Below are 23,137 nucleotides of genomic sequence, written 5' to 3' on the forward strand. Positions count from 1 at the left end.
TATAATGACTATAATATTATGATTGACCCGTTTAACAATACAGTGTTTAAACCAGCCCGAGATGCCCGCGATGCAATCAGGAAGAAACTACAAGCAGATCCATGTAAACGTAAGACCAGTTCAGTTTCGTTAAATTGGTCTGAAATTAACAAAATAATATTGCTTTGGGATGAAGATACCCCTGAAGGTCTTATGCGTAAATTTTAACATATTGCTGCTGTAGAATTAGCGTGGCGAGGAGGAGAGGCAGTTTCTTGTCTGGTGGATTTTTTTCAAATCGAGAAAAATAACGATGACACTCCAACAAATCGCATTGAATACAATCCGGTATTCAGTAAAACGTGCCAAGGTGGTTCTAAAAGCTATGCAAGTAGTAAATGGTTGGTTATCAATAGTGAGAGACAAAGATGCCCTGTACGTCTTTTTCATAAACTGATATCAAAACGAGGCGACAATATTACCTCACCACGACTGTTCTTAAAACCAAATCGACACTGGAAAAATGAAACTGACAAACGGTACGATAATGTACCTGTTGGAAGAAATACAATGAATGGATGGACTAAATCTTCTGCTGAAGCAATTGGCTTGAATGTAAAGGAGAAAAAGATAACAAATCACTCGAATAGATCAACTGCTGTTAGCGAATTAGCAAAAAGTGGTGTAGAAGAACAACAATTGCTAAAAATTACTGGTCATGGCAATCAGAATTCTATAAAACCATACTTGAATCTAGATCAAGAACACCACAACAAGATTATAAATATTATGCGTGGTAATAGATCTTCTATAGTAGAGAACAGCAACGAATCTAATGTTAACTTAAATTTTAATAATTGTACTTTTACTAACTGTACTTTTAATAAATAAATGTTTCGTTATGTTGAGTTATGATTTTTTTTTTCGAAAAATTATCCGCCGAATATCCCTCGGACATTGATGAATGCCTCATAATTTCATGACAAATTTCTCAAGCTCGTTGCTTGGTAACAGCACTCAGCCTTCGGCTTCGTGCTGTTACCAAGGAACGAGCTTTCGATTGTCATGAAATTATCTCGTCTGTTATCAATGTCCTAGGGATATTACTACTGATAATGAAACTTTTTTACATGCTTTATTTTCTTTACACCTTCTGGCGCTGCATTTGCCATAAATTGATTTATTTCGTTAGAAAGCACCTGAGGGTCATCCTTTAAATAGAAATTACCTTGATTTTTGAAATTACCCTAATCTCTTTTACGAATTGCCAAACCATTTTAGTTTTATTTTCGCTATTTTCAATTCGTTCTTTATAACAATTTTTTCGAGATTGAGCGAGTAAAGAATTTTATTTGCGTTTTTCTGTCCTGTAAATATCTTTATAATCAACATTATTACTAGCCAGTGTAAATAAAACTAAAATTAAATGAAATAATTTTAAATTTAGATTTTATAAATACAGAAACATAGTATGAAGCCTCGCACTAGTCTACTGTACCACTTTCCTTTTCTAAAAATTTAAGCTCTGCATATCTTAAGACAAATTGATATACCACACACTCATTTTATATTTTATATGCAAAACAATATTTGTTTTGTTTCAGATACTTCCAAATGCCGTAAATTAAATGGACATTTCCAAACGTCACTCAAAACTGTCAAAATCCTCCAAAAAGATCAAAAAGGTAGACTCTAAAGAGACGTCTTCGAATATAGAACTTAAGTCCAGATACGAGCGTTTATTGAAAGAAGAATCGAAATTAGATAAAGAAATAGCAGAACTAGAAAGTCATGGTGTTACGACCGACCTTCACCCGCAGATGGACGCTCTACACGAGTACAACGAAATGAAGGATCTGGCGCAGGTGATTCTGGGATACCTGGCCGACGCTGAACATGTCACTGTATCAGAGCTGCACAAGAGGTTCGATCTTCCGTTGGATTAGTTGAATATATGCTGGATTAGTAAGGTAGGAAGCAGCTTTTAGTTTATAATATGATACGTACAGTAGCATTATAAAAATTTAAATTCTGTAAAATCTTGCACAACAAAAACTGATCATAAAATATTAATTAGGCTTTACAAATCGCTCATTAGAACTAAAATCGACTATGGTTGCATATGTTACGATGCTGCATGTAAAACCACTCTAAAAAAAACTAAACAGTATTCAATCTACAGCTTTGAGATTAGCACAAAGCTCTTAAACCTAGTCCGGTTAGTAGTATGCAAGTTCTAACTGGAGAACCTCCCTTGCATATAAGACGACAGCAACTATCCTTGAACTACATTGCAAAGATATCATCCCAGAAACAGCATCCTGTTTTTTTCCACATCTGCAACCCTGGCCTTCCTCCTAACAATAGGACCAAAAACTCTACCCCCCTCATAGAAAGAATAAAGCTCACAAATTTCGGTAGGAATCATCTCAATGTATCGCTACATATAAATGCAAACTATCCTCCATGGAAAACCACCCATTAACTATTGACGTAACACTTACCCTTTATCCCAAATCAACTACAAATTCCACAATAATTAAATCTCTATTCATGGAAATTCTAGACCACTATCCGAATTATTTGCAAATATTTACCGATGCCTCTAAAACTCCCAATGTCACGCTGCTGCCTACTACTATAAAGAAAATTCTTATAGCATATAGATACCAACCAACTGCAGTATACTAACAGGTGAGGCTACAGCTATTTTGAAAGCCCTAATCTTCTTCGAAAAGAGTAGAACGATGAACGATGCATTATCGTAACAGACTCATTAAATGCATTACTGGAACTGAAAGAAATATATACCAACAACCCTATTATACAGAGTATAAAAAACGAACTAGAAAAATTTCGATCATTAGGAAAGGAAGCGGCTTTTATTTGGGTACCTTTACATACAGGTATTTACGGAAATGAAAAAGCAGACCAACTGGCTAATAAAAGTCGAATGAGCTCAAACGATTCTGCGAAATTGAAAACATATCCGTACACCGATCTGAAAAACCTGGTTAAAATCCACTGTATTAATACTTGGCAAAATTATTGGGAAAAATTAGGTACTAAATTAAATGTAATTTGCCCAAAAATAACTGATGTCCTGGAGACTTCTTTAAACAGAAGAAACCAAGTCATTATTAATCGTTTAAGAATTGGCCATACTGCCTTAACACACAAATACCTAATAACAAAAGAACCGCTACCTATCTGCTCCAGCTGCTCTAACCCACTGACTGTTAAACACATCCTGCTTGATTGTCCTCAATTCAAGGAAAAAAGAAGATCCCACGGATTCACAGATGATGATCTCAAGACAGTTCTCACCAAAAAAACTGATCTAGTTTGCCAATGTTTTTACGTATAAAAAAGCACTCCGTGTATCTAACGTACTTTATAGAATTGAAATCTAACAGGAATGTTTTATATAAACAATTTTTTGGCTTATAAACAAATATAATATCTCGGTAACTATTAGTTTAAATTAATCAAAAATCAGCGTTGAAAAAGAATCGGCAAGACACTTCTTTTAAAAGAAAAAAAGTTGAATTACGAGCAGTAGTTTCTGAGATAAAAAATGTCAAAATTAACCGGTATTTGCGACGAAGTAATAAACGATAGGATGGCAATCTTTGAACCGTTACCTTTTTCTTTCGGAGCTCTTTCTCGATAAAAATTATCATATCTTCAAGATATTCATAACATAATACAGTGGAACTTGGTTATAGCGTCATTGAAGGTCCCAGTAAAAAAAATGACGCTATATCAGAGTGACGTTATAAAAGAGATAGAAAAAAATGAAATTTTAACGAGGCAAAATTTTATTACAGCAGTATTTATTATTACAGCTGCATTTAGGATAAAAAAAATTAAGAAATAAAACATATCATGTATATGAAACTTATATTTTTTATGAAAAGTTCTCTAATGCTGAAAAAGTCAGTTATTTTCTTCTGAACAACCGTTTCCGAAAAATAAAGTCATGCTGTAGTGTCCTTAATAAGCTGAGCTGCTTCTTTGGTAGTTGTGGATGCCTCCCTGAACTGGTAAAACCTTTACATGGTCTCAGCAGTTCTCATTGCTTCTTGGATTATAGAGCAATCATTGCCGCCTTCTTCATTATCTTTATCAATATCCATTTCCACATTTTGCACTTGTTCCACAATTTCTTTATCACTTAAAACTTAAGATGTTTCTACCTGATCGTTTAGGAAATGTACTTAGTTCCAAACTCTCTCTGGTTTACACTAAATTTTTGTATCAACTCTGACAATGGCATTTCGTCATGCTCCTCAACATCCTGAACATTGGGAGAATCTACAGTCAATAATTTAGCTTGACGAAAGCACTTCGTAACTTGCACTTGACGTAACCGCACTCCACGCATTGTTCCTAAAACTGAATTGCATCAAGGATGGTAATGTTCACGGATTCCCCATTGTCCATAGAAAAAATCATCCTTTTCAAAAGCTGTTTCCGAAAATAGACTTTAAACTTCTTATGACTCCTTGCTGCTTGCACTGATAAATGAGAAATCATAGAACTGTCAAGGTCACATAAATGTACACAGAAGGAATAATCGTGCTTTCTCACATTCTTGGAAGGAACAATGCCGCAAAGCCGGAAACGCATTGCACTTTATTCTTGATGGGTGGCCCCCGTGTAACATACCGGGAGGTAGAGGCATCTTGGGGCATTTTAAAGACCTCGATCCAAAAGATCCTACATGAAGAACTGGGTGTCACTAAGTTGGTTTCCCGTTGGATCCCTCATTTGTTTACAGAAGAGCAAAAAGCGGTTTGCGTCAATTGTTGCGAAAAACATTGGAACGGTTCAACAAAGGAAGCTCAGAAAAAGTTTATGGTATTGTTAGTGGCGATGAATCTTGGATTTACTTCTATGAACTGGAAAATATTCGCCAATCCGCTGTGTGGGTGTTTCACGTTGAGCAAAAACCAACAAAAGTGATCCGTTCTCGAAGTGTGTCAAAGAAAATGGTCGCAGCTTTTGTGTCAAAATCTGATCATGTGGCAACAATTGCTTTAGAAGATCGAAGAACAGTTAGTTCTGATTGTTATATAACCGTTTGTTTACCAGAAGTTATCGGGAAACTCTGACAAAGCAACCCACAATGGCAAATCATCCTACATCAGGACGAGGCAAGTGCTCACACTGCCCAAAAGACAATAGAGTTTTGGAGCTTCAAAACATCGAATTGTTAAACCATCCACCGTATAGCCCCGAGCTAAGTCCCAACTACTTCTTTCAATTCAATTCGTTGGCAGCGATTCCAGTCGCCAGAAGAAGCCATCGATGCTTCGAAGACCGGAATAACTGTTTTACCAATTGGTTTGAACGTATACAAAAGTGTATCGATCTTGGTGGGACGTAATTTGAAAAGCAATATAGTATAAGTCTATATATTTCTTGTCTTTATGACTATACGCAAAACTAAAAAGAAAACCCTCGTATTTAGAGAACTTATGTATGTTGCAAATGGGTTTTTTACATGTACTACATGATATGTTGGTGTTTCTATCCCGTGCGCTGGCGCAAAGCAGCACTTTCGATTTGTATACTGTTTAATTGCTCGACAGGATTTTCGCAAATTGTAGCGTTGCTATTCGCAAGAAATAAATCGATTGCAGATTTTACAGTTTTGTGAAAATGATTACTATTTTGTTTCCGATTTAGTACTTTTGGGAAATGTTTGCGACAAAGTTTTGAAAAAAAAAATTCTCGGTGGGTTTTCGGTGCTACTATAATAGTTCCTCACTTTCGTCTATAAATTGTTATTTTTCCAACTCTGGTTATCGTGGAACATTTAGCAGCTCAGAACATAATTGACTTATACTTCTCGCTTGAGTCTTATCTCATTCCTTGTATATTGGTTGTATAATGCCAACTGCCCACTTATCGGGTATTTGTGCTGTAAAATTCTGTATATTTTTTTAATAATTCGGCTGTTATTCAGCTTTTTAATAATGCATTATTATCTGTACCACTTCATTATAGCTGTGATTTTCCAAATGCTGTTCCGCTGTGTAGTACATTGTCCTGTGTTGTTCCTAAGGAATACGTAAGGATAAATAATATGGTACAACAATGTTTTAAAAGACTTTATTTTGCAAAATATTGTACATTCGTACATCACAAGCGGGTTGAAGAAAAATAAATTATTTTTAGTGAAAAATGAGGAATTGTCAATAAATAGTTTGTTAATAGGATCATTATTTAAAATGTTTATCTTGTTTTCGGGACCAGTAGATTAATTTTTTATAGAAAAAATTGATTTTGTAGTCACAAGAGATTTTTACTGAAATTTCGACTAAGATTTGGATACAACATGTTAAAAAATATGTGATATTACAAGTAATTGTATAAGAAATTATTTTTAAAAGTGAAATAGAAAAAAACTCGAACATCGAAGTAAATCACTTCTGTTGTAATTGGAATATTTAATTAAAAATTAAATTTTAAAAATCCAATTAAGTTCAAAACGTTTTCGGACAATCAGTAAACTTTGTAGTACTTGCAAGTTGATTAAACCATACTTAATATTGTTAAATTATTTGGCTATATGTCGCCTGAGAATGCTTCGATGCTACGTGTTCTCTGCTCTTCTTTATGGCTTGGAAGCGTGGACACTAAAACAAGTCCATCTGAATGAGTTGGCCGCCTTTTAATTTTGGTGTTACAGAAGAATCCTACGAATATCATGGATTCAAAGAATGTCAAACGTGGAAGTAACTAGAAGGATAGGAAATGAGGCGGAAATAATATTAACTACCAAAAGACGAAACCTTGAGCACTTAGGACATGTGATGAGAGGGCAAAAATACGCATTATTACAACTTATTATGCAAGGCAAAATCCGAGGAAAGCGAAATGTGGGAAGACGAAGAATATCCTGGCTTAAGAACTTAAGGTAATGGTTTGAATGCAGTAGTGCAGAACTTTTTAGAGCGGCAGTCAACAGAGTCCGCATAGTCATGATGATTCCCAACCTTCGATAGAAGATGGAACTTAAAGAAGAAGATATGTCGATGGACTGTCGATTGCCTACAGGGAATATAAGTTCCTGCTCGAAAGAGTTTTCTACGCTCGAACTGTAGGAAAGTTGAATTCCAACTTAAGCAATGCGTTTTTAATGATTTCAACTTGGTCCTTTTGGCTTTTTTAAATTTAATTTTTAATTAAATATACCAATATACCAAGTGTTTTACTTCGATGTTCAAGTTTTTTAACCATATGGTATACAGCCAACTCCTGGGGATTTTTAATTTTAATTAAATAGAAACGTTATAGTAAACTTTTTATTCTTCTGTATTTACTTGAAATTAATCACCAAAAAGCTTTTATGTGGATCGTAGGTCTCACAAAGCCGTTCCAGAGAATAAAACGTCTTTATAATCATCTCATTGAGATCTGGAAGCCTTCAAAACTTCAGTATGGAAATAGAACATCACTTTTACATTTATTTTAACAAATAATTGCTAAACACAATTTCTAAATTAATATTTAATCCGGTTGTCAGAGGTTTGATCTCTAAAAATCATAAGAACAAGCTGAATTTTGCTGAGAAAACTACTACCACTGGCTTCCTCCTAAATTAACCCCCATTGTAGAGTGGAGGTGGGGAGAAATAAAAAACATCGATTTATCAAGAATCTATACGCTATAGAAAAAAAATTTTTTAAACAAGAAACTTAGCTGAGACAATTTTTAACGAAAATGTGCATTAGCACTTGTTTTATAGAATTAATCTTTTTGTATCAAGAGATCTTTTTGTATCAAGAGTTTGTAACTCGATAGTAAAAATTCGATATCTGTTGATCAGAGTGTCCTATCGACAAAAATCAAAATACTTTTTAAGGTAAACTTTCACATTACAATCTCATCTTCGCAGGAAATGCTTCCATGACGACGACATTATGTGGAATTTTTAGCTGAAAATGTGTAATTTTTAAAAGTTTTAGCAGCTTTCAAATGTTTTAGATCGTTTGTAATATGAAAGTTTAAATTCAGCATATTTTATTGATCTATAAACACATGAGAAATTTAAAAAATGGCAAACATGGCGAAACGATTATTTATTTAATAGCTTTATAGAAATTGATGTCAGGCCATGTAGTTAAGATGTCTACATTTTAAAATGGCGTGCACCCTATCCTCCATGCTAAAGCAGGCTGGACGAGCCATACCGCCTGTAGTCAACACCCCGAAGTATGAGCGAGAATACAAAGTGTAGCATACTCCTATGAAACGCACCTGGCGCATCATAAGGGCCTTCACATTTTACTCTTTTTCAACTAGTGTTCTTCTTCTTTAAGTGCCATCTCCGCGACGAAAGTTGGCAATCATCATGGCTATTCTAACCTTCGAGGCAGCTGCTCTGAACAATTGCCTTGAGCTGCAACCAAACCACTCTCTCAGGTTCTTCAACCGTCTTCCTACGCTTCTCCTACCCTCTACTTTTCCTTGAATTATGAGTCTCAAGATGTTGTATCTTTCGCCTCTCATCACATGTCCGAGATATTACAATTTCAACTAGTCAAACGTTTTTAATCTTTTCTATCAGCCTCTCTTGGCTAACTCTTGTTTCTTCCGACCCCTAATGGCTACTAGGTTTCTGAGGTCAGACGGGTCTCTATATTTCTTACTACTATATACTCTTTACAAACAAAGTGAGGACAGCCAGACATGGCGATAGGCTGGACAGTGGCAGCTGGCTGTTCCAAAACTGATCATGCGGCGAGAATGATAGCCACGGAAACGGCACATGTACTGCGGTACTGAAGGCAATGGGAAACCACTGCACTATTTTCCCAAGGGAATTTCTTCCCATAACGATGACAATTTCAGTAAGTAAAGATGGGATGTATAACGACTCGACTCACGCTCGGCGTCATCTCGGTTCTGGGTCGGATGGTGTGAAATATGCTACCGGCTGCCAAGGTGTGAGGGACCAGGCACCTGGCAGAAATTATGCGACTGAATCCAAATTTTACACAATTTAAGAAAATGTCAGCGAATTGGTACATTGAATGTCCAGGGACTGATCCAAAACCCTGGAAAGTTACATATAATTGAAAAAGAAATGGCAGATCACAATCTTTCAGTACTGGGACTCTCAGAAACCCACTGGACAGATACAGGGCATTTTAAAACAATTGGATATAATACTGTTGATGACAGGATAATATCCATTAAAATGAGAATATCCACCAATTCCCTACACCTTGTCCAGATATACGCTCCTACAACAGCTGCACAAGAAAAATACATCAACAGGTTCTATGGTTGTCTATAAGAAACGTTATTTCGAATCGTGAACTAATAAGAATTTTAGGAGACTTCAACGCCAAAGTAGGGTCATCTAATGAAAATATTGAAGGAGTGCTGGGCAAAAATGGACTGGGATAGAGAAATGAGAATGGCGACCGTCTAGTGGAGTGCAGCCCAGATGGACGAACAAGAAATCAAATAGACTAAATCCTAATAAGATCAAGATAGAAGTCGTCGGCCATCAACTGTAAAACATATCCTGGCGCAGACTGTAGAAGCGATCATCAATTCCTGGTATTGAACGTTCGAAAAATGTCCTTAAAGGATTAGGCACACGAAAAAGACAGATTCTTGGTAAATCGATTTTTCCGTTTCCCCCCACAAGAGGGTTTTTTAGGGGGAATCCCAGGGTAAGTAGTGGTAAACCATTTGCATCTTTTTTGGGGTCTCAAAATTGACATTCTCAGCAAAATTCTACTTGTTCATGTGATTGTTAGAGATTCAGTGGCATTTTCGTCTCTGACGACTAGAGTAATTACGAATAACTGGTTTTATATTGGCATATAAATGAAATATTATACTGAAAAATTAATTTATAAACGTTTATTTCACTGTTAGTCTACCCTAAGATGATGTATAAAACAAAGCCGTTGTTTTTATCGGCTAAAATCGCCGCATTTGAAACACTTGCATTCGGACGGTTCTCTAAGTTTGACGTCCATAGCGTTGTTTCCTTCTGCTGTCAGTCTGACACCGTCTGGATCGTAGCAGTGGGATAAGGTGACTATTCTCTCCCTCAAGAAGCTCTCTCTACAACAGTAGCATTCCTACAAAAAATATACAAATATACCATTACAATTAATTCGAATGTTGTATAGGTACACTTAACGTAACTTCAAAATGACTAAACGTATTGACTAAGGTAAATATTATGATGGACACAGCTTCTATCTTTGGTCCTAGGTGTTTACATATATATATATATATATATATATATATATATATATATATATATATATATATATATAATATTTGCATTATAAAATTATTGTATAGTATTTTGCAAATGATATAGTTTTACCGGAAGAGAAATAATGTCATAGTAGTCATTTATGCGCCAAGGGTATTACTAAGATAATTACGCCCGGAGAGCAATATAATCCAGCCAGAGGGCTTCTGGAATGCTACCTACAAGATTTTTTTTCACTACACATAAGTAATACACTCCGATGCAAAAAACGCAGCGGAGAAAGTTTTGGTCAAATTCTAAGTATTTCAGTTTTTTTTATTTTTAGCACTATTTTGATGATTTTTTTAGAACACTGTGTAAGAGTTTATAAATTTTAATTTAGTATAGTGAGTTTTTTAATAAAATTTTGTATTTGATTTATTATACAGGGTTAATCGAAAGATGGTTTTATTATACTAACTTTGAAACATCCTGTGGAATAATTCCGTTATCGGATTTTCGTAAAACTCTGTTTTTCGGTTGCAACCATGTCTTCTAAGTATTACTTGTTTTTGTTTCATGTCAAAATATGGATTGGTTCATTTTTAGGAGCGAAATGATTTTGCCACCCACAGTTTACGACTTTTCCTATTATTAACATTATTAATTTGTAATACCTACGACGATCGGGGCTTTGGTGACTGATATCGAAAGAATGCGATTTTAGCAAATCACTACGTGATTCGCTAAAATTTCCTCAATATACCGGTGCAGTCAACGAAATCTCAATAAATACCAATTCAGTGTGCGCCTCTCGGTATATTCCTGTCCATACCATCACCGAACCCCCTCCATGGCTAACGTGGGGACTGAAAGCGCACTCCGCAAATCTCTCTCCAGTTCGACGCCATACTCGTTCTCTCCCATCTGATGAGTGAAGACAATATCTCGACTCATCCGTAAAAAAAAAACATTACTCCATTGTCCTAAATTCCAATGTAAATGTTCCCTGGAAAATTGTAGTCTAGCCACTCTGTGCCGTGGAAGTAATTTGGTCCCAGTGGCTGGTCTGCAACTTTGCAAACCAAATTCATGTAATCTTCGACGAACTGTAAATACACTTACATTATTGCCTCGAACCTCTTGAAGCTGATTTTTTGTTTGCACCGCTGTTAAATGACGATCCCGCAAAGCGTTGACTCGTATAAAACGATCATCTAAAGCGGTAGTTTTGCACTTCTCCCTTTACGATTGTTTATTCCAGTTTGTATAAAACGTTCCATATATTCATAATTTCTACCATCTTCAACCAGAGCAATGGCTTTCGCACAATCTTCGGCACTAAAAACCATGGTCAATCATAGGTAAACAAAATGTAAGTGTCAATATGACATAATGATAACAGTCATCAAAGCCACCTCGTCGTATTACAAAATTACTCCAAAATAATCATAATTATAATAATAGTCTCCCGTTTTAAATAATCATAATTAAAAAAGTCCTAAATTGTGGATGGCAAATTCATTTGGCTCTAAAAAATGAACCAAGGCATATTTGAGGCTATGAGAGCAAGAGTGGTTTAACCAACATTTTGTTGATAATTGAGTTATAGATTGCAATCACTTCTAACGACCTAAAGTTTTAAAGCAAAACCGGTCTAACCAACATTTTCGTATATTATAACATAAATCTCGCCAGTAAGGTGATTTTGCATTATAGAAAATAACAAAAATTTTAAAACACGAATGGGCTAACCCACGAAGTTGTGGAATAGACCAAAATTGTTCAATACATAAATATGTAATAGAATGCAAGAGTGGGCTAACCATCCTCCATCAGTAATATTTAATACCCAATTTAATATTGGATTCCATGCACCAATTAGGGATTCGTGCAAAAAATGTGATTTGTATAACAATAAAATAAAGACGCTTAAGCGTCTATATTCTTTGCTATAACGCCCGCTTATTATGCCCTAGGACACAAGCGTATTTATGGTAACCGTATCCAAGCTAAAATAAACAAATAATATGCAAGTGAAAAATAAATGAATTAAATTATAGATGTCTATTACAAATATATAGGTCAAAATAGGATTTTATGATTAATGTGAGATTACAAATTAGCGATTTAATTTGTGATTAAACATATATTATGTATGATCACTTCTATAGGCTGTGGACCAAATTGGTAAACATGGTTTGTAGTAAAAACATGCTGTGCACCAGTCTGGTGCACATGGGGCTTAACGTGTTAAACTAATGTTGAGTGAACACATAAAAACTAATACGTCGATAATTCACAAATTACAATAAGGTTGCGTACTTTGTTCAGTATTATCTGACACATCTTCACCATCAAAAGATTCTTGACTACTTACCTTTAAAAATCCTGTAGGTGTGATAACAGATGGTTGCACCTGGCTCTTGCAGGATCCTTCGCATTTGTTGACTGCTATTTCACCATTGCATGTTCTCTGAAGTCTTCCCAGCTCATCGTACTCCTCTACAAGAAAAGTTAAAACTGAGAAACTAAATAAAAATAATCAAAAAATGTCTTTATTGGTTTAAAATTTTCGTTTAAAAATTCTGGATAGAGTTAAGAGGTTTCTTAAGGAGAGACTTGTAAAATTAACTACGGATAGCAATATCATTCGCAAACTTCAATTCGATTTTCGAGAAGGTCATTTCACTACGACTGTATTGACTGACGCAGTTACACATGTTACACAAAATATCTTCGCAAATAATCCGCTCTAGGAATTTTTCTCGACGTTCAGAACCTCTTCGATAAAGTCTAACCTACTGGACTATTGAGTAAACTACTGGACGTCATCTACTCGTATCCCCAGGGGGACGCATCACGGTGACAGGTTGTTTCATTCAGAATTGTCCATATAATAACTGGAGAATAACAGGAGAAACCTTAACACAAAATACAAAGATTTAACTTAAAACACTTAAATAAAATATTCCTCCGTACCGAGATATAGAGGTTCCAATATTTTATCAAAATTCGCCTTAGATTTTCCAATTAAATTGGCCGACTTAACTTTTTTTTTTCACTTTATCTGAAATGTATCATTCTTCATTAGACATCTTGTTTAATTTTTCTCTTGCTTTTACTGTTCCCTTTATCTGTTTAAGTGCGGATTTCATCTTAGTCAAATAAAATTGTAATACATAAGCATTGTGTACTAGGTTTGAAATTGGGACCTTTTCCATATCAAAGTTTAGGCGAAAAAAATTGGTTTTTCATGACGGTTTAATTTTAGGGGATCATTTTTTAAACATTAATTAAAATGTCAAGATTACCAAAAATTAGTTTTTTTAGATCTTATCTATTACTTCTTGTAATAAATGTATCCAATTCAATTAAGACTTTGGATTTCAAAATTTTGTGTGCTTTTATAGTAGGCGAAGTATTTTTTAATACATTCTCGTATATCAATTTTTGGTAAACGTTTTTCTTGTGCAATATTTCATGTAGACATAGATTATCTCTGAGTAAATATTACTAAGATCACAAAATGTACTGAAAGTGAAGTTGTAATCACACGAATCAGAGTAAATGAAATAAATTTTCAAATAATATGTTTATACAAACATGTGAATTATCGTGAATTATATCGAATCAAAGTAAGTTTTTAGTTCGTTTTTACTTTAATTTAGGACAAAATTATTTTTACTTTAACAAACATCGACGATATCATATTCTACTTATTATTAAGTGGATATGGATTTTCTAATTAATTTTCTTCTTTCAAAGTTTTGAGCAAGCATGGCAAAATAAATAAAGGTCACAGAAGCACAGGGGTACTACAAATAATTTTAACATCAAATTATATCGCGAAGATCACCATACATTAAGCTTATACACTATTTATAAGATCCAGAACAAAAACTAACTAAAGAGGAGATAAGGAAATGTAAAGTAGAAAGACGTTTGAGATTTAATTTCAATGCAGGGCTAATGTCATCCGCTTATACATATTTCGTCCGTATTAGGTCTCCTCAGAGCCACTTATATAGAAGCTCTGAGAACAGGCATAAGTAGTCTGAAGAGTCGCTGTATAAGTCTGCATAAGTCGCTCTGAGCAGACCTAATAAGGCCGAAATAAACACACTGCGCGTCATTATAAAAAAGCCACCCAAAATGATAATTTTAATGGAAAATTTTAAAAATTAATATTGTAAATTTTTTCTGTTTTCTTTATAAAAATTACAATAAAGTCGTGATTTTTAATATTCTGTATTACCACCGCTATTTTTAATTACACTCCTCATTCGACTTGGCATTGAATTGATCAAGTTCTGGATGTTGTCTTGAGGAAAAGCATGGAGCAGGTATTCTGTTTCTTACTCTTCATTTGAGTTGGTCCCAAATATGCTTAATCGTGTTCAAATCTGGGCTTTGAGCCGGCCAATTCATTTTTAGCACATCGACGGTTTTCAGGTATTGCATTACCATCTTGACTACGTGTGGCCGCGCGTTATCTTGCATGAAAATAAAGTTTTCGCCCACGAACCCAGCGAAAGGTATTACATGCTCGTCTATAATTTCGGTAATGTATCGGTGAGTATTCAATGCTCTATTAATAAACACGAGATCAGTACGGCCTTCGAATGAAATGCCTGCCCAAAATATTACCGAACCTCCTCCAAAAGCAACACGTACTCGTCGAACACAAGCAGCATATCGTTCCCCACGTCTTCTGTACGTTTTGATGCGACCGTCTGAGCCATAAAGAACAATCCTGAAATTGTCACTAAACAAAACATTTTTCCAATCTTCTATCGTGCAATACCTGCTTCTCACTTTAGAAGTACTTAATTTCCACCCGTGAGCATTTTTAAAACGATTTTGGATTGCTCTAGCCGTAAAGAACCGATTTTGCAAAGAAGTGCGGTGTAAAAAACGGTCATCTCTGGCTGTCGAGATTCTTCTCGCGCCTGATCCTGGTCGTCGTTCGTGAGATCCAGTCGAATCGTTGTTATGTTTTTTGGACCACACAACGAATGACATTTTCCGAAGTCGTAAAACTAATATCATTTCTGCGAACTTATTACCCTAAATTGACCTGTCGACACCAGTAGCGGCGCCTTAAAGTGTTTCTGCATTGTGGGGAATTGCATACAATTAAAATGATTGTAAAACTCTTATAAAATTCTAGGTGATCCCTATTTAATGACTCTCAGTGTATAAGCCGATGGCAGGAGCCCTGCATTGACATTAAATCTCAAACGTCTTTCTGATTTATTTATTTACTCCAGTTCGTGAGTACTAGAAACTAATTCGCTAAGGATTTTTGCTGTGGTGGATCGACAGGTCGTGGAATGCAAATTGTAGATTCCCATTGTTGGCTAATTCATCAGCTGTCTGCTTTGTATATTGTAGAAAGCGCCGTAGGCCATTATCTGAATTTTAGTTTCGCCAAGTAAGAAATCTTCGGATTTATATTGTATAAATGTAAAGTAATAAGAAAATCTACGGAGGAAGAAAACGGAAAACATATGAAGAAGACTAAGAAACAAATTCTCGGACAAAAGTCTCGGGGCTTTTAAGACTGTATAAGTAAATTTTCTGGACAATTGATAATAACGGAGCAAGCAATAATTTTAGAAGTGAGAAAATTTTTATGCTTCTGAGCATTTATAGTAAAAAACCTTTTTAAATCTGGAGATTTAATCGCTTATTTAAGACTTACCGATGATGGCATGGAGAGCTGGACTCTTACCGTAACGCTAATGAAAAAACTTGAGGCATTTGAGCTGTGGATTTACCGACGAATATTGCGGATAAATTGGGTTGATCCAATAACAAATGAACTAGTTTTACACCGAATGAAAAAGTTACAATATTTCGGCCGTGTAATGAGACACCCAGAGAGTTATAACCTTCTACACCTCATAATACAGGGCATGATCACCGGAAGAAGCGGCCCAGACCGAAGAAGAACATCCTGGTTCCGAAATCTCCGAGAGTGGTATCAAGAGACATCCGCTAATATGTTTCGAATTGCCGTGAACAAAGTTATTATTGTCAATATGATCGCCAACGTTCGATAATCGGACAGGGTACTAAAAGAAGAAGAAGATGATGGTAATTTTAATAACTGTATGCAGATTATCATTAGGATACAGATCCCGACGAGTTCGTTGAAGAGAAAGAACCCAAAATTTTAAAAACAGAGGTAGAAAAAGTAATTAGAACGTTAAAGAATCGAAAATTCTGATCTGCAGAAAGATTTGAGAAACTGCAGAGTGGCGCAACGACTGGACAACGTCTACTTACAGTGGATATTAAGGCTACAGAACGGTAGCATTAATATCACAAGTAAGTAAGGTTCTAATTCGCTGTAATACTCGAAAGTTTTTCTATTGTCCCATATTTCAAGTGGTTAAAAAACATTGAATAAGAAAAGGTTTGCTTTTCCTCTTTTTTTGTCTTTATTGCTATTTTGCAGCAAGGTTAATAAATTAAAACATTATTAACCAGCCGTATCGTATTAAAAATTTAATTGTCGTTATTATATTTCAGTACGACTTTGCTCCAAAATGAATTGTTAGTTATAAGCAAAGGAAAGTAGAAAAAATCGATGTTTTTATTCATTTTTAAATATTTTAATTTTTTTATTAATGTTTCCGATCTGATTACTGAAATTATCACCTAACTATTTTCTGCAACAATCCGAAGGCCACCTCTCACATCCACCTCAAACATATCCGCCCTGGTCTACAATTTGATCAAAAAAAAAAATAATAAAGTTTTTGTGACTGAAAAAAGTCGAAAGGTAAATTTTTGCTCATTTTGCTTATTTGTAAGAATTTTCAATTTTTCTGCTAAACTATCACACAAGAGCACTTCTTTTTTAAAACCCTTCTCGAATTTTATATTTTAAATTTGGCGTTCCAGAAATTAATTGTCCGCCATGGAGCAGTAATTTTTGGCGACATCTTTAAAATACATGAACAATGGAAAAAAAGAAAAAAAAAATTGTAATCTTCCAAAGTTGTAGAATAATATTTAAAAAAGTTTTGATTGACATATATAATAGATAAGATACAAAAAAAATTGTTGAGAATGTGTCATTTTAATAGCATTTTATACGGTAACAGTACCTTAAACACTTTAAAGAGATATATCAAACGAAGGAGGATGCGACGAAGAGACATGTAGAAGGCTTACCACTGCAAGAACAGCTATGATGAAATTGATAACAATTTGGAAAAATTCGACAGAAAAACAGTGTACATAAAATTTAGGCTGGTAAGAGAACTAATTTTTCCCATAGCCACATATGCATCCGAAACGTGGATCGTGAAAAAAACAGATAAAAATAAAATGGAAGCTTTTTAGACGTGGACTCGAAAGTGAAAGATAAAAGATGCAACAGATGCAGGTTACAACTACAACAGAGATATTTACAGTATTTTGGTCACATTATCAGAAGAACAGGTCCGATGGAAAAACTGATAATCGAGGGCAGAGTTAAAGAGAAAAACGTAGGGGAAGATCTCCAAGACGTTGGGTGGATGAAACAAAAATACTTATTAGCCGAGGGTTACATAAACCATATGGTTACATAGACCAGAACAGACAAGGATGGAAGAAAATTATAAAATTTGATGGTATCACCACAGCCCTATAAGGGATTAGGACTGAGAAGGAAGGTGATGATCTGATACGATTTACGCCCCTTGAGAAGAAAGTTTGATGCTGAACCTGAACCCTAAAATGACGAAGAGAAAAAATGTTTCCCTGAAATTTCAAATTTAACTACTGATCGCAATCTGTCACAGTTTTCGACACTTCCTATAGTAATTATTGAAGATAAATCACCCTCTATCATAAACCAATGCGTAAACGTAGAGCTTTAGCAACAAAATAGTCAACGAAATATGTAAATTAAATTCGTACCTTTTGTCAAGTGAATTTCGGAGGGTAAAGTCTCACAAGTCTCGTCTGACATATCGTTAACGCCCAGTACGTAAGAAAAACTTAAAATTCCAAAAATTACAACATAAAACAACATCTCTTTGCGATGTTCTAAAGTTGACTGAACTTCAGCTTGTCCTTTTCATCCTTTTTATACCCTCTGTTTCTTCCCCTGAACGCGCCCACAGGATACCCACCCTCTGATTATTCTAATTGGGAATGATGAATGTAAATAAATATTTGAAGAATATTTTTCGGTTAAGTACGACATCAGTGGTTTGGCTATTTTAATTATTTCTTGGATTTTTGTTAATGAACGGGAGTGGCTAATCGTTCGCCAGGTCGTGCTTGCCAGATATTGCAAGCACAATATTTGGCATATGTTTTTATGTTCATACAAGAGTGTACTGTGGAAATTTTTATTAAATATGTCTATTTTTTACTAATAACTACATAATATAAATATATATTACTAATAAGTACTTACGTATCTGTCACATTATCTTAGTCTTCAATAAAAAATTCTAGTTGTTTTTCGATAATTTGCTTTAATCTACTATTTTAATGGAAATTAATTACAATTTTAATTAAACATTCGTCCACTTTTCACGTTTTGATTTCTACTTCCTAAATCGATATCTGTGCGGTCTCGAAACCCAGGAAGAAAGGAAAAGGAACTTCAAAATATCGAATATAACAGCCACTGAATCCTGAAGACGACATTGAATGTGGAAAACAGTAAACTCTACATTTAAGTTTACGCACCAGATATAAGTAAACTCGAGTGTGAAACCGAGGACTTACTCTACAGGATACTCCACACTCCTACGTACAAATTAAACAGGATAGGGCTCAATACAGAACCCTGAGGTAATTCTTTGTTTACGATTCTGGGACCTATGAGCATTTGTTCTTTTCTTAAATAAACTAATCTGTTTGAATAAAGATTAACAATCATCATCATCAATCAGCCCTGTTGAACTCCTCCTCTAGACTTTTCCATCTGCTTCTGTTCTGCGCCTCTGCTATCCAATTGGTCACGATTCTTTTGAGGTCGTCGGTCCATCGCGTTGGGGGTCTTCCTCGGCTTCGCTTGTCAGCCCGTGGTCTCCACTCAAGCAATTTTTTGTCCTTTCATTTCATTCTTGCAACATGTCCTGCCCATCTCCATTTTTGCCTTGTAATATGTTCGATAATGTCTTCCACTCCGGTTCGTCTACGAACTTCCTCGTTTTTTATTCTATTTCTTAAGCTTATTCCAAGCATTGATCTCTCCATCTTTCGTTGTGTCCTTCTCAATTTTTCGGCTGATGTTTTTGTGAGAGTTAAGGTTTCTGCTCCGTATGTGAGGACTGGTAGAACGCACTGGTTAAAAGCTTTTCTTTTTAAATGGATCGGTATATTTGTTTTAAATACGTCTCTCATTTTACCGAATGCAGCCCAACCCAGACTTATTCTTCTGAGTAGCTCGCATGTTTGGTTATCTCGCGTTAACCTTATTTCGTGACCCAAATACACATATTTTTCCACAAGTTCTATGGGCGACTTTTCGATTTCTATTAGCTCATTGGGGACGAGATTGGTCATCATTTTTGTTTTTCCATAGTTTATTTTTAAACCGACTTTCTGGGTTACTTGCTGTAGTTGTTGTAGCATAACTCTGGCTTCTCCTAAGTTGTCTGTTATGAGAACAATATCATCGGCATATCTGAGATGATTGAATATCTTTCCATCGATGCTAATACCCTTTGATTCCCAATCTAGCCGTTTAAATGCGTACTCCATAACTGTTATAAATAGTTTTGGCGACAAGGTATCTCCCTGCCGCACCCCTCTGCCAATTTTTATCTTCTCAGTCATGCAATGGAGGTTAACGGTTGTTGTCGCATTTTCGTATATATTTCGAATAATATTTGCATACCTGTGATCTATTCTGCATTCTGATAGTGCTTTTAAGATAGCAACTGTTTCGACCGTGTCAAATGCTTTGTGGAAGTCGACAAAGATAAGAGCAAGGGGTCTGTTATATTCGATAGACTTTTCAACTAGAGTTTTAAGGCATTGCAAATGGTCGTTTGTTCCGTGTCCCGCTCGAAATCCTGCCTGTTCTTCTGATTGATAGAAATCGAGTTTTGCTTCTAATCTGTTTGTCAGTATTCGAGTAAAGAGCTTGTATAGGTGGTTAAGCAAACTAATTGGCCTATAGTTTTCGAGATCTGATTTATCCCCTTTTTTGTGAAGGAGGATTGTAACCGAATTCTTCCATTTACTTGGAATGGTTTCACTATGCAGACATAGATTAAAAAGTGTTTGGATTCGGGACATCAAAAGTGGACCTCCTAGTTTAATTGTCTCAATGACTACACCATCTTCCCCCGGAGGTCTATTATTTTTCATATTTTTGAGGGCATGTTGAATTTCCTCTCGTGATATATCTGGTATATCCTCCGATCCTACATTATGTACCTTTTGTATTGGTTGTTCGATGAGCTCTGGAATAACTTGACTTTTATATAATGTTTCATAGAAACTTTCTACTATATGTAATATGCTTGGTCTATCTGAGATAATATTTCCATTTTTGTCTTTAAGTTGAAAGATTTGTATTGTATTAACAATACTACAGGCAAATTGAGCTGGAATTTGAAATATTCTTGTCATTTTTTCTTTAAGTGCTGTTAGACACACGGAGTCATAAGCACCTTCTATATCAAGAAATAATGCTGGTAAGTAATTGTTCCGGAAATAATTGTTTTGAATGTCTACAACTAGGGAAGCCAATGCATCCAAAGTACCAAAACCTTTCCTGAATCCGTATTGTTCTTTGGGTAGAAGGTTCTGCTCTAGTAACCACCATTCTAACCTAGCCTTAATTATCCTCTCTAGAGTTTTTTGTACACAAGATAATAAAGATGTGGGTCTGTAAGCTTCCACTAATTTTAGATTTTTCCCAGGTTTGGGTAAAGGGATGACAATCTGAAATGTTAGAACCTTCTCTAATTATCTGATTAAAAATATTTAGAAGTATTTATCACATGATTAGTTTGAGTAGTTTTCTTTATTAAAAAAAAATTATTAACAAAAGCATTCACTTTTTGTATTCCACAATCTGCCATATTTGATAAATTATCATTATGTTAACGGATGGTGGATTGTTAGCGACAGAAAAATAAAGTGTAGCACAAAATGAGAAACAACGCGTTTGTTGACCCTAAACAATGTACAGGACAACCCCTTACTGGGCTACAAGTTAAGTGTTTTACCATTAAGAGTAAAGCAGACACATATCTTAATGTTTTTTATTCAACTATTCGGGCTCTGGTCTAGAAAAAATTAAATGAATCGATAATTTTCGTTGTATTAGGTATTTATATTGAAAAACATAAAATAAAATATACAATATTGTTGAGCGTTATTATTGTCAGGCATATAATGTGAAAATTACCAAAGAAAGCAGGTTTTTCGACTAAAAAATAATTTAGTCACCTTCTGCTTCTAACTCACATTCAGTATCTGCCTCTACTTGCATTTCATCATTCGGGTTATGTTCAGACTCTGACGATGGTAGTACAATGTCACTGTCCCGCGAACTTGAAGATTCCCTCAAATCCTTAATTTTTGTTTAGTTATTTTTTTAGTGCTCTTTGGCCCTTTGCTTGCTCTTTTTCTAATTTTTTCTCTTCTCTAATCCTAACTTCAGCTTCGAGCACAAGTTTTTCTGGTGTAGCTGTGACAATTTTCGTAGTTGCTCGCTTTCTACCCTTTAGCTTTGTTGGAGTCCTGGACCCGGCTTTAAGTTGAGCTCTGATCATTTCTGGGCTAGTAAAAGTGGCACAAGTGAAAGGCTAGTTGTTGTGCTCTATTGACATTTGTTGTAGCTGCTCATTTTGTGAAATATCTCCATCTACAGGATGTGATCTAATTATTTGAGATGAATATTAGTTGTTTTAGTATATCCCTAGGATAACCGTTATTAAAAACAGTTGGAATAATTTGTTTTTGTTCTACTATAAAAATTGGTCGTCGCTGATGAGTTCTATTCTATTTTTCATTGCAATAACAGTATTACAATTTTGACTTTTAGAACTATTAGAAGCATCGGTTAGAAACCTTCTTGGTAGGCTTTTGATACCAGCCTAGGTATAATATGATTATTAGATTTGCGGATGACTTTGGTATCTAAAAATGGTACTGTATTATCCTTCTCCATTTCAACAGTAAATTGTATGTTTTCGTTGAATGAATTAAAAACTTTTAACGTTGTCTCTATATGATCTTGTACAATTACAATATTATTACAAAATTTTAGCAAATGGATAATTTTCATTTCCCTGAAAATTCGATAAATGCCTGAAAATCTAAACCCAAAATCTGGCAGACTTCAGACTTTTTCCCCCACCAATCATGCTACTACTTATTTCAAAATACATAAATCGCATACTTATCATCAATTGCATCATAAAATATAGGTATTAATTGACAATCTGCGAAAATTTCAACTGTTAATATATTAGATAATCGCTTGCAAACTATAAGAAAATAACCATATGAAGAATATTAATATTCTTTAACTGTATTGTGCCTAATAACTACATTTTTTCAGGTTTACATCGGACTTAATAAACTAAATTTACATATAAACGATGTCGGATACTTCAGAGGACACCATACAATCAGATAGAACAAGCGAAAAAGACGACAGCGTTTGTAGAGATTTTGCGCGCGGTTTGTGCGATAGGAAATTTTGTAAATACAAACACGAGAACGAATCCAAGTTTTTGAATTTCTGCCACGATTTTCAGAACTACATCTGCCCCAGACCATTTTGCAAGTAAGTAACAATTATTAAACCTAGAGCTAAGATTAATACTATTACAGGAATTAATATTATTAAACTCAACAGTCTTCCGGGTCGAACCGCGTCGATTATAATTGCGCCGAGCTTTCGACATCCTCTTTGATGTCTTCCTCAGGGCGAGCCTC

The 23,137-nt window shown here is 35.0% G+C and overlaps 2 protein-coding genes across 2 annotated transcripts in view; one reads left to right on the forward strand and one right to left on the reverse strand.

The window, feature by feature from the left end:
• Nucleotides 1–18,425, reverse strand: part of LOC140437816 (partner of bursicon-like) — a 32,538-nt gene extending 14,113 nt beyond the window's left edge. Inside the window, exons 1-4 of the mRNA XM_072527578.1 lie at nt 18,137–18,425; nt 12,597–12,721; nt 9,941–10,094; nt 2,577–2,582 (exon numbers count right to left, since the gene is read on the reverse strand). Of these exons, the coding sequence (XP_072383679.1) occupies nt 2,577–2,582; nt 9,941–10,094; nt 12,597–12,721; nt 18,137–18,251 (400 nt within the window). The 5' untranslated portion in view covers nt 18,252–18,425. The remainder of the gene's footprint in view (nt 1–2,576; nt 2,583–9,940; nt 10,095–12,596; nt 12,722–18,136) is intronic.
• The window catches only part of LOC140437814 (uncharacterized), a 46,826-nt gene that overhangs the window by 13,086 nt on the left and 10,603 nt on the right, over nt 1–23,137 (forward strand). Inside the window, exons 2-3 of the mRNA XM_072527567.1 lie at nt 1,584–1,949; nt 22,758–22,985. Coding sequence (XP_072383668.1) covers nt 22,798–22,985 — 188 coding nt within the window. The 5' untranslated portion in view covers nt 1,584–1,949; nt 22,758–22,797. The remainder of the gene's footprint in view (nt 1–1,583; nt 1,950–22,757; nt 22,986–23,137) is intronic.

This window comes from Diabrotica undecimpunctata, chromosome 3 (assembly GCF_040954645.1).
Source record: "Diabrotica undecimpunctata isolate CICGRU chromosome 3, icDiaUnde3, whole genome shotgun sequence".
In the NCBI taxonomy this organism is placed as follows: Eukaryota; Metazoa; Arthropoda; class Insecta; order Coleoptera; family Chrysomelidae; genus Diabrotica; species Diabrotica undecimpunctata.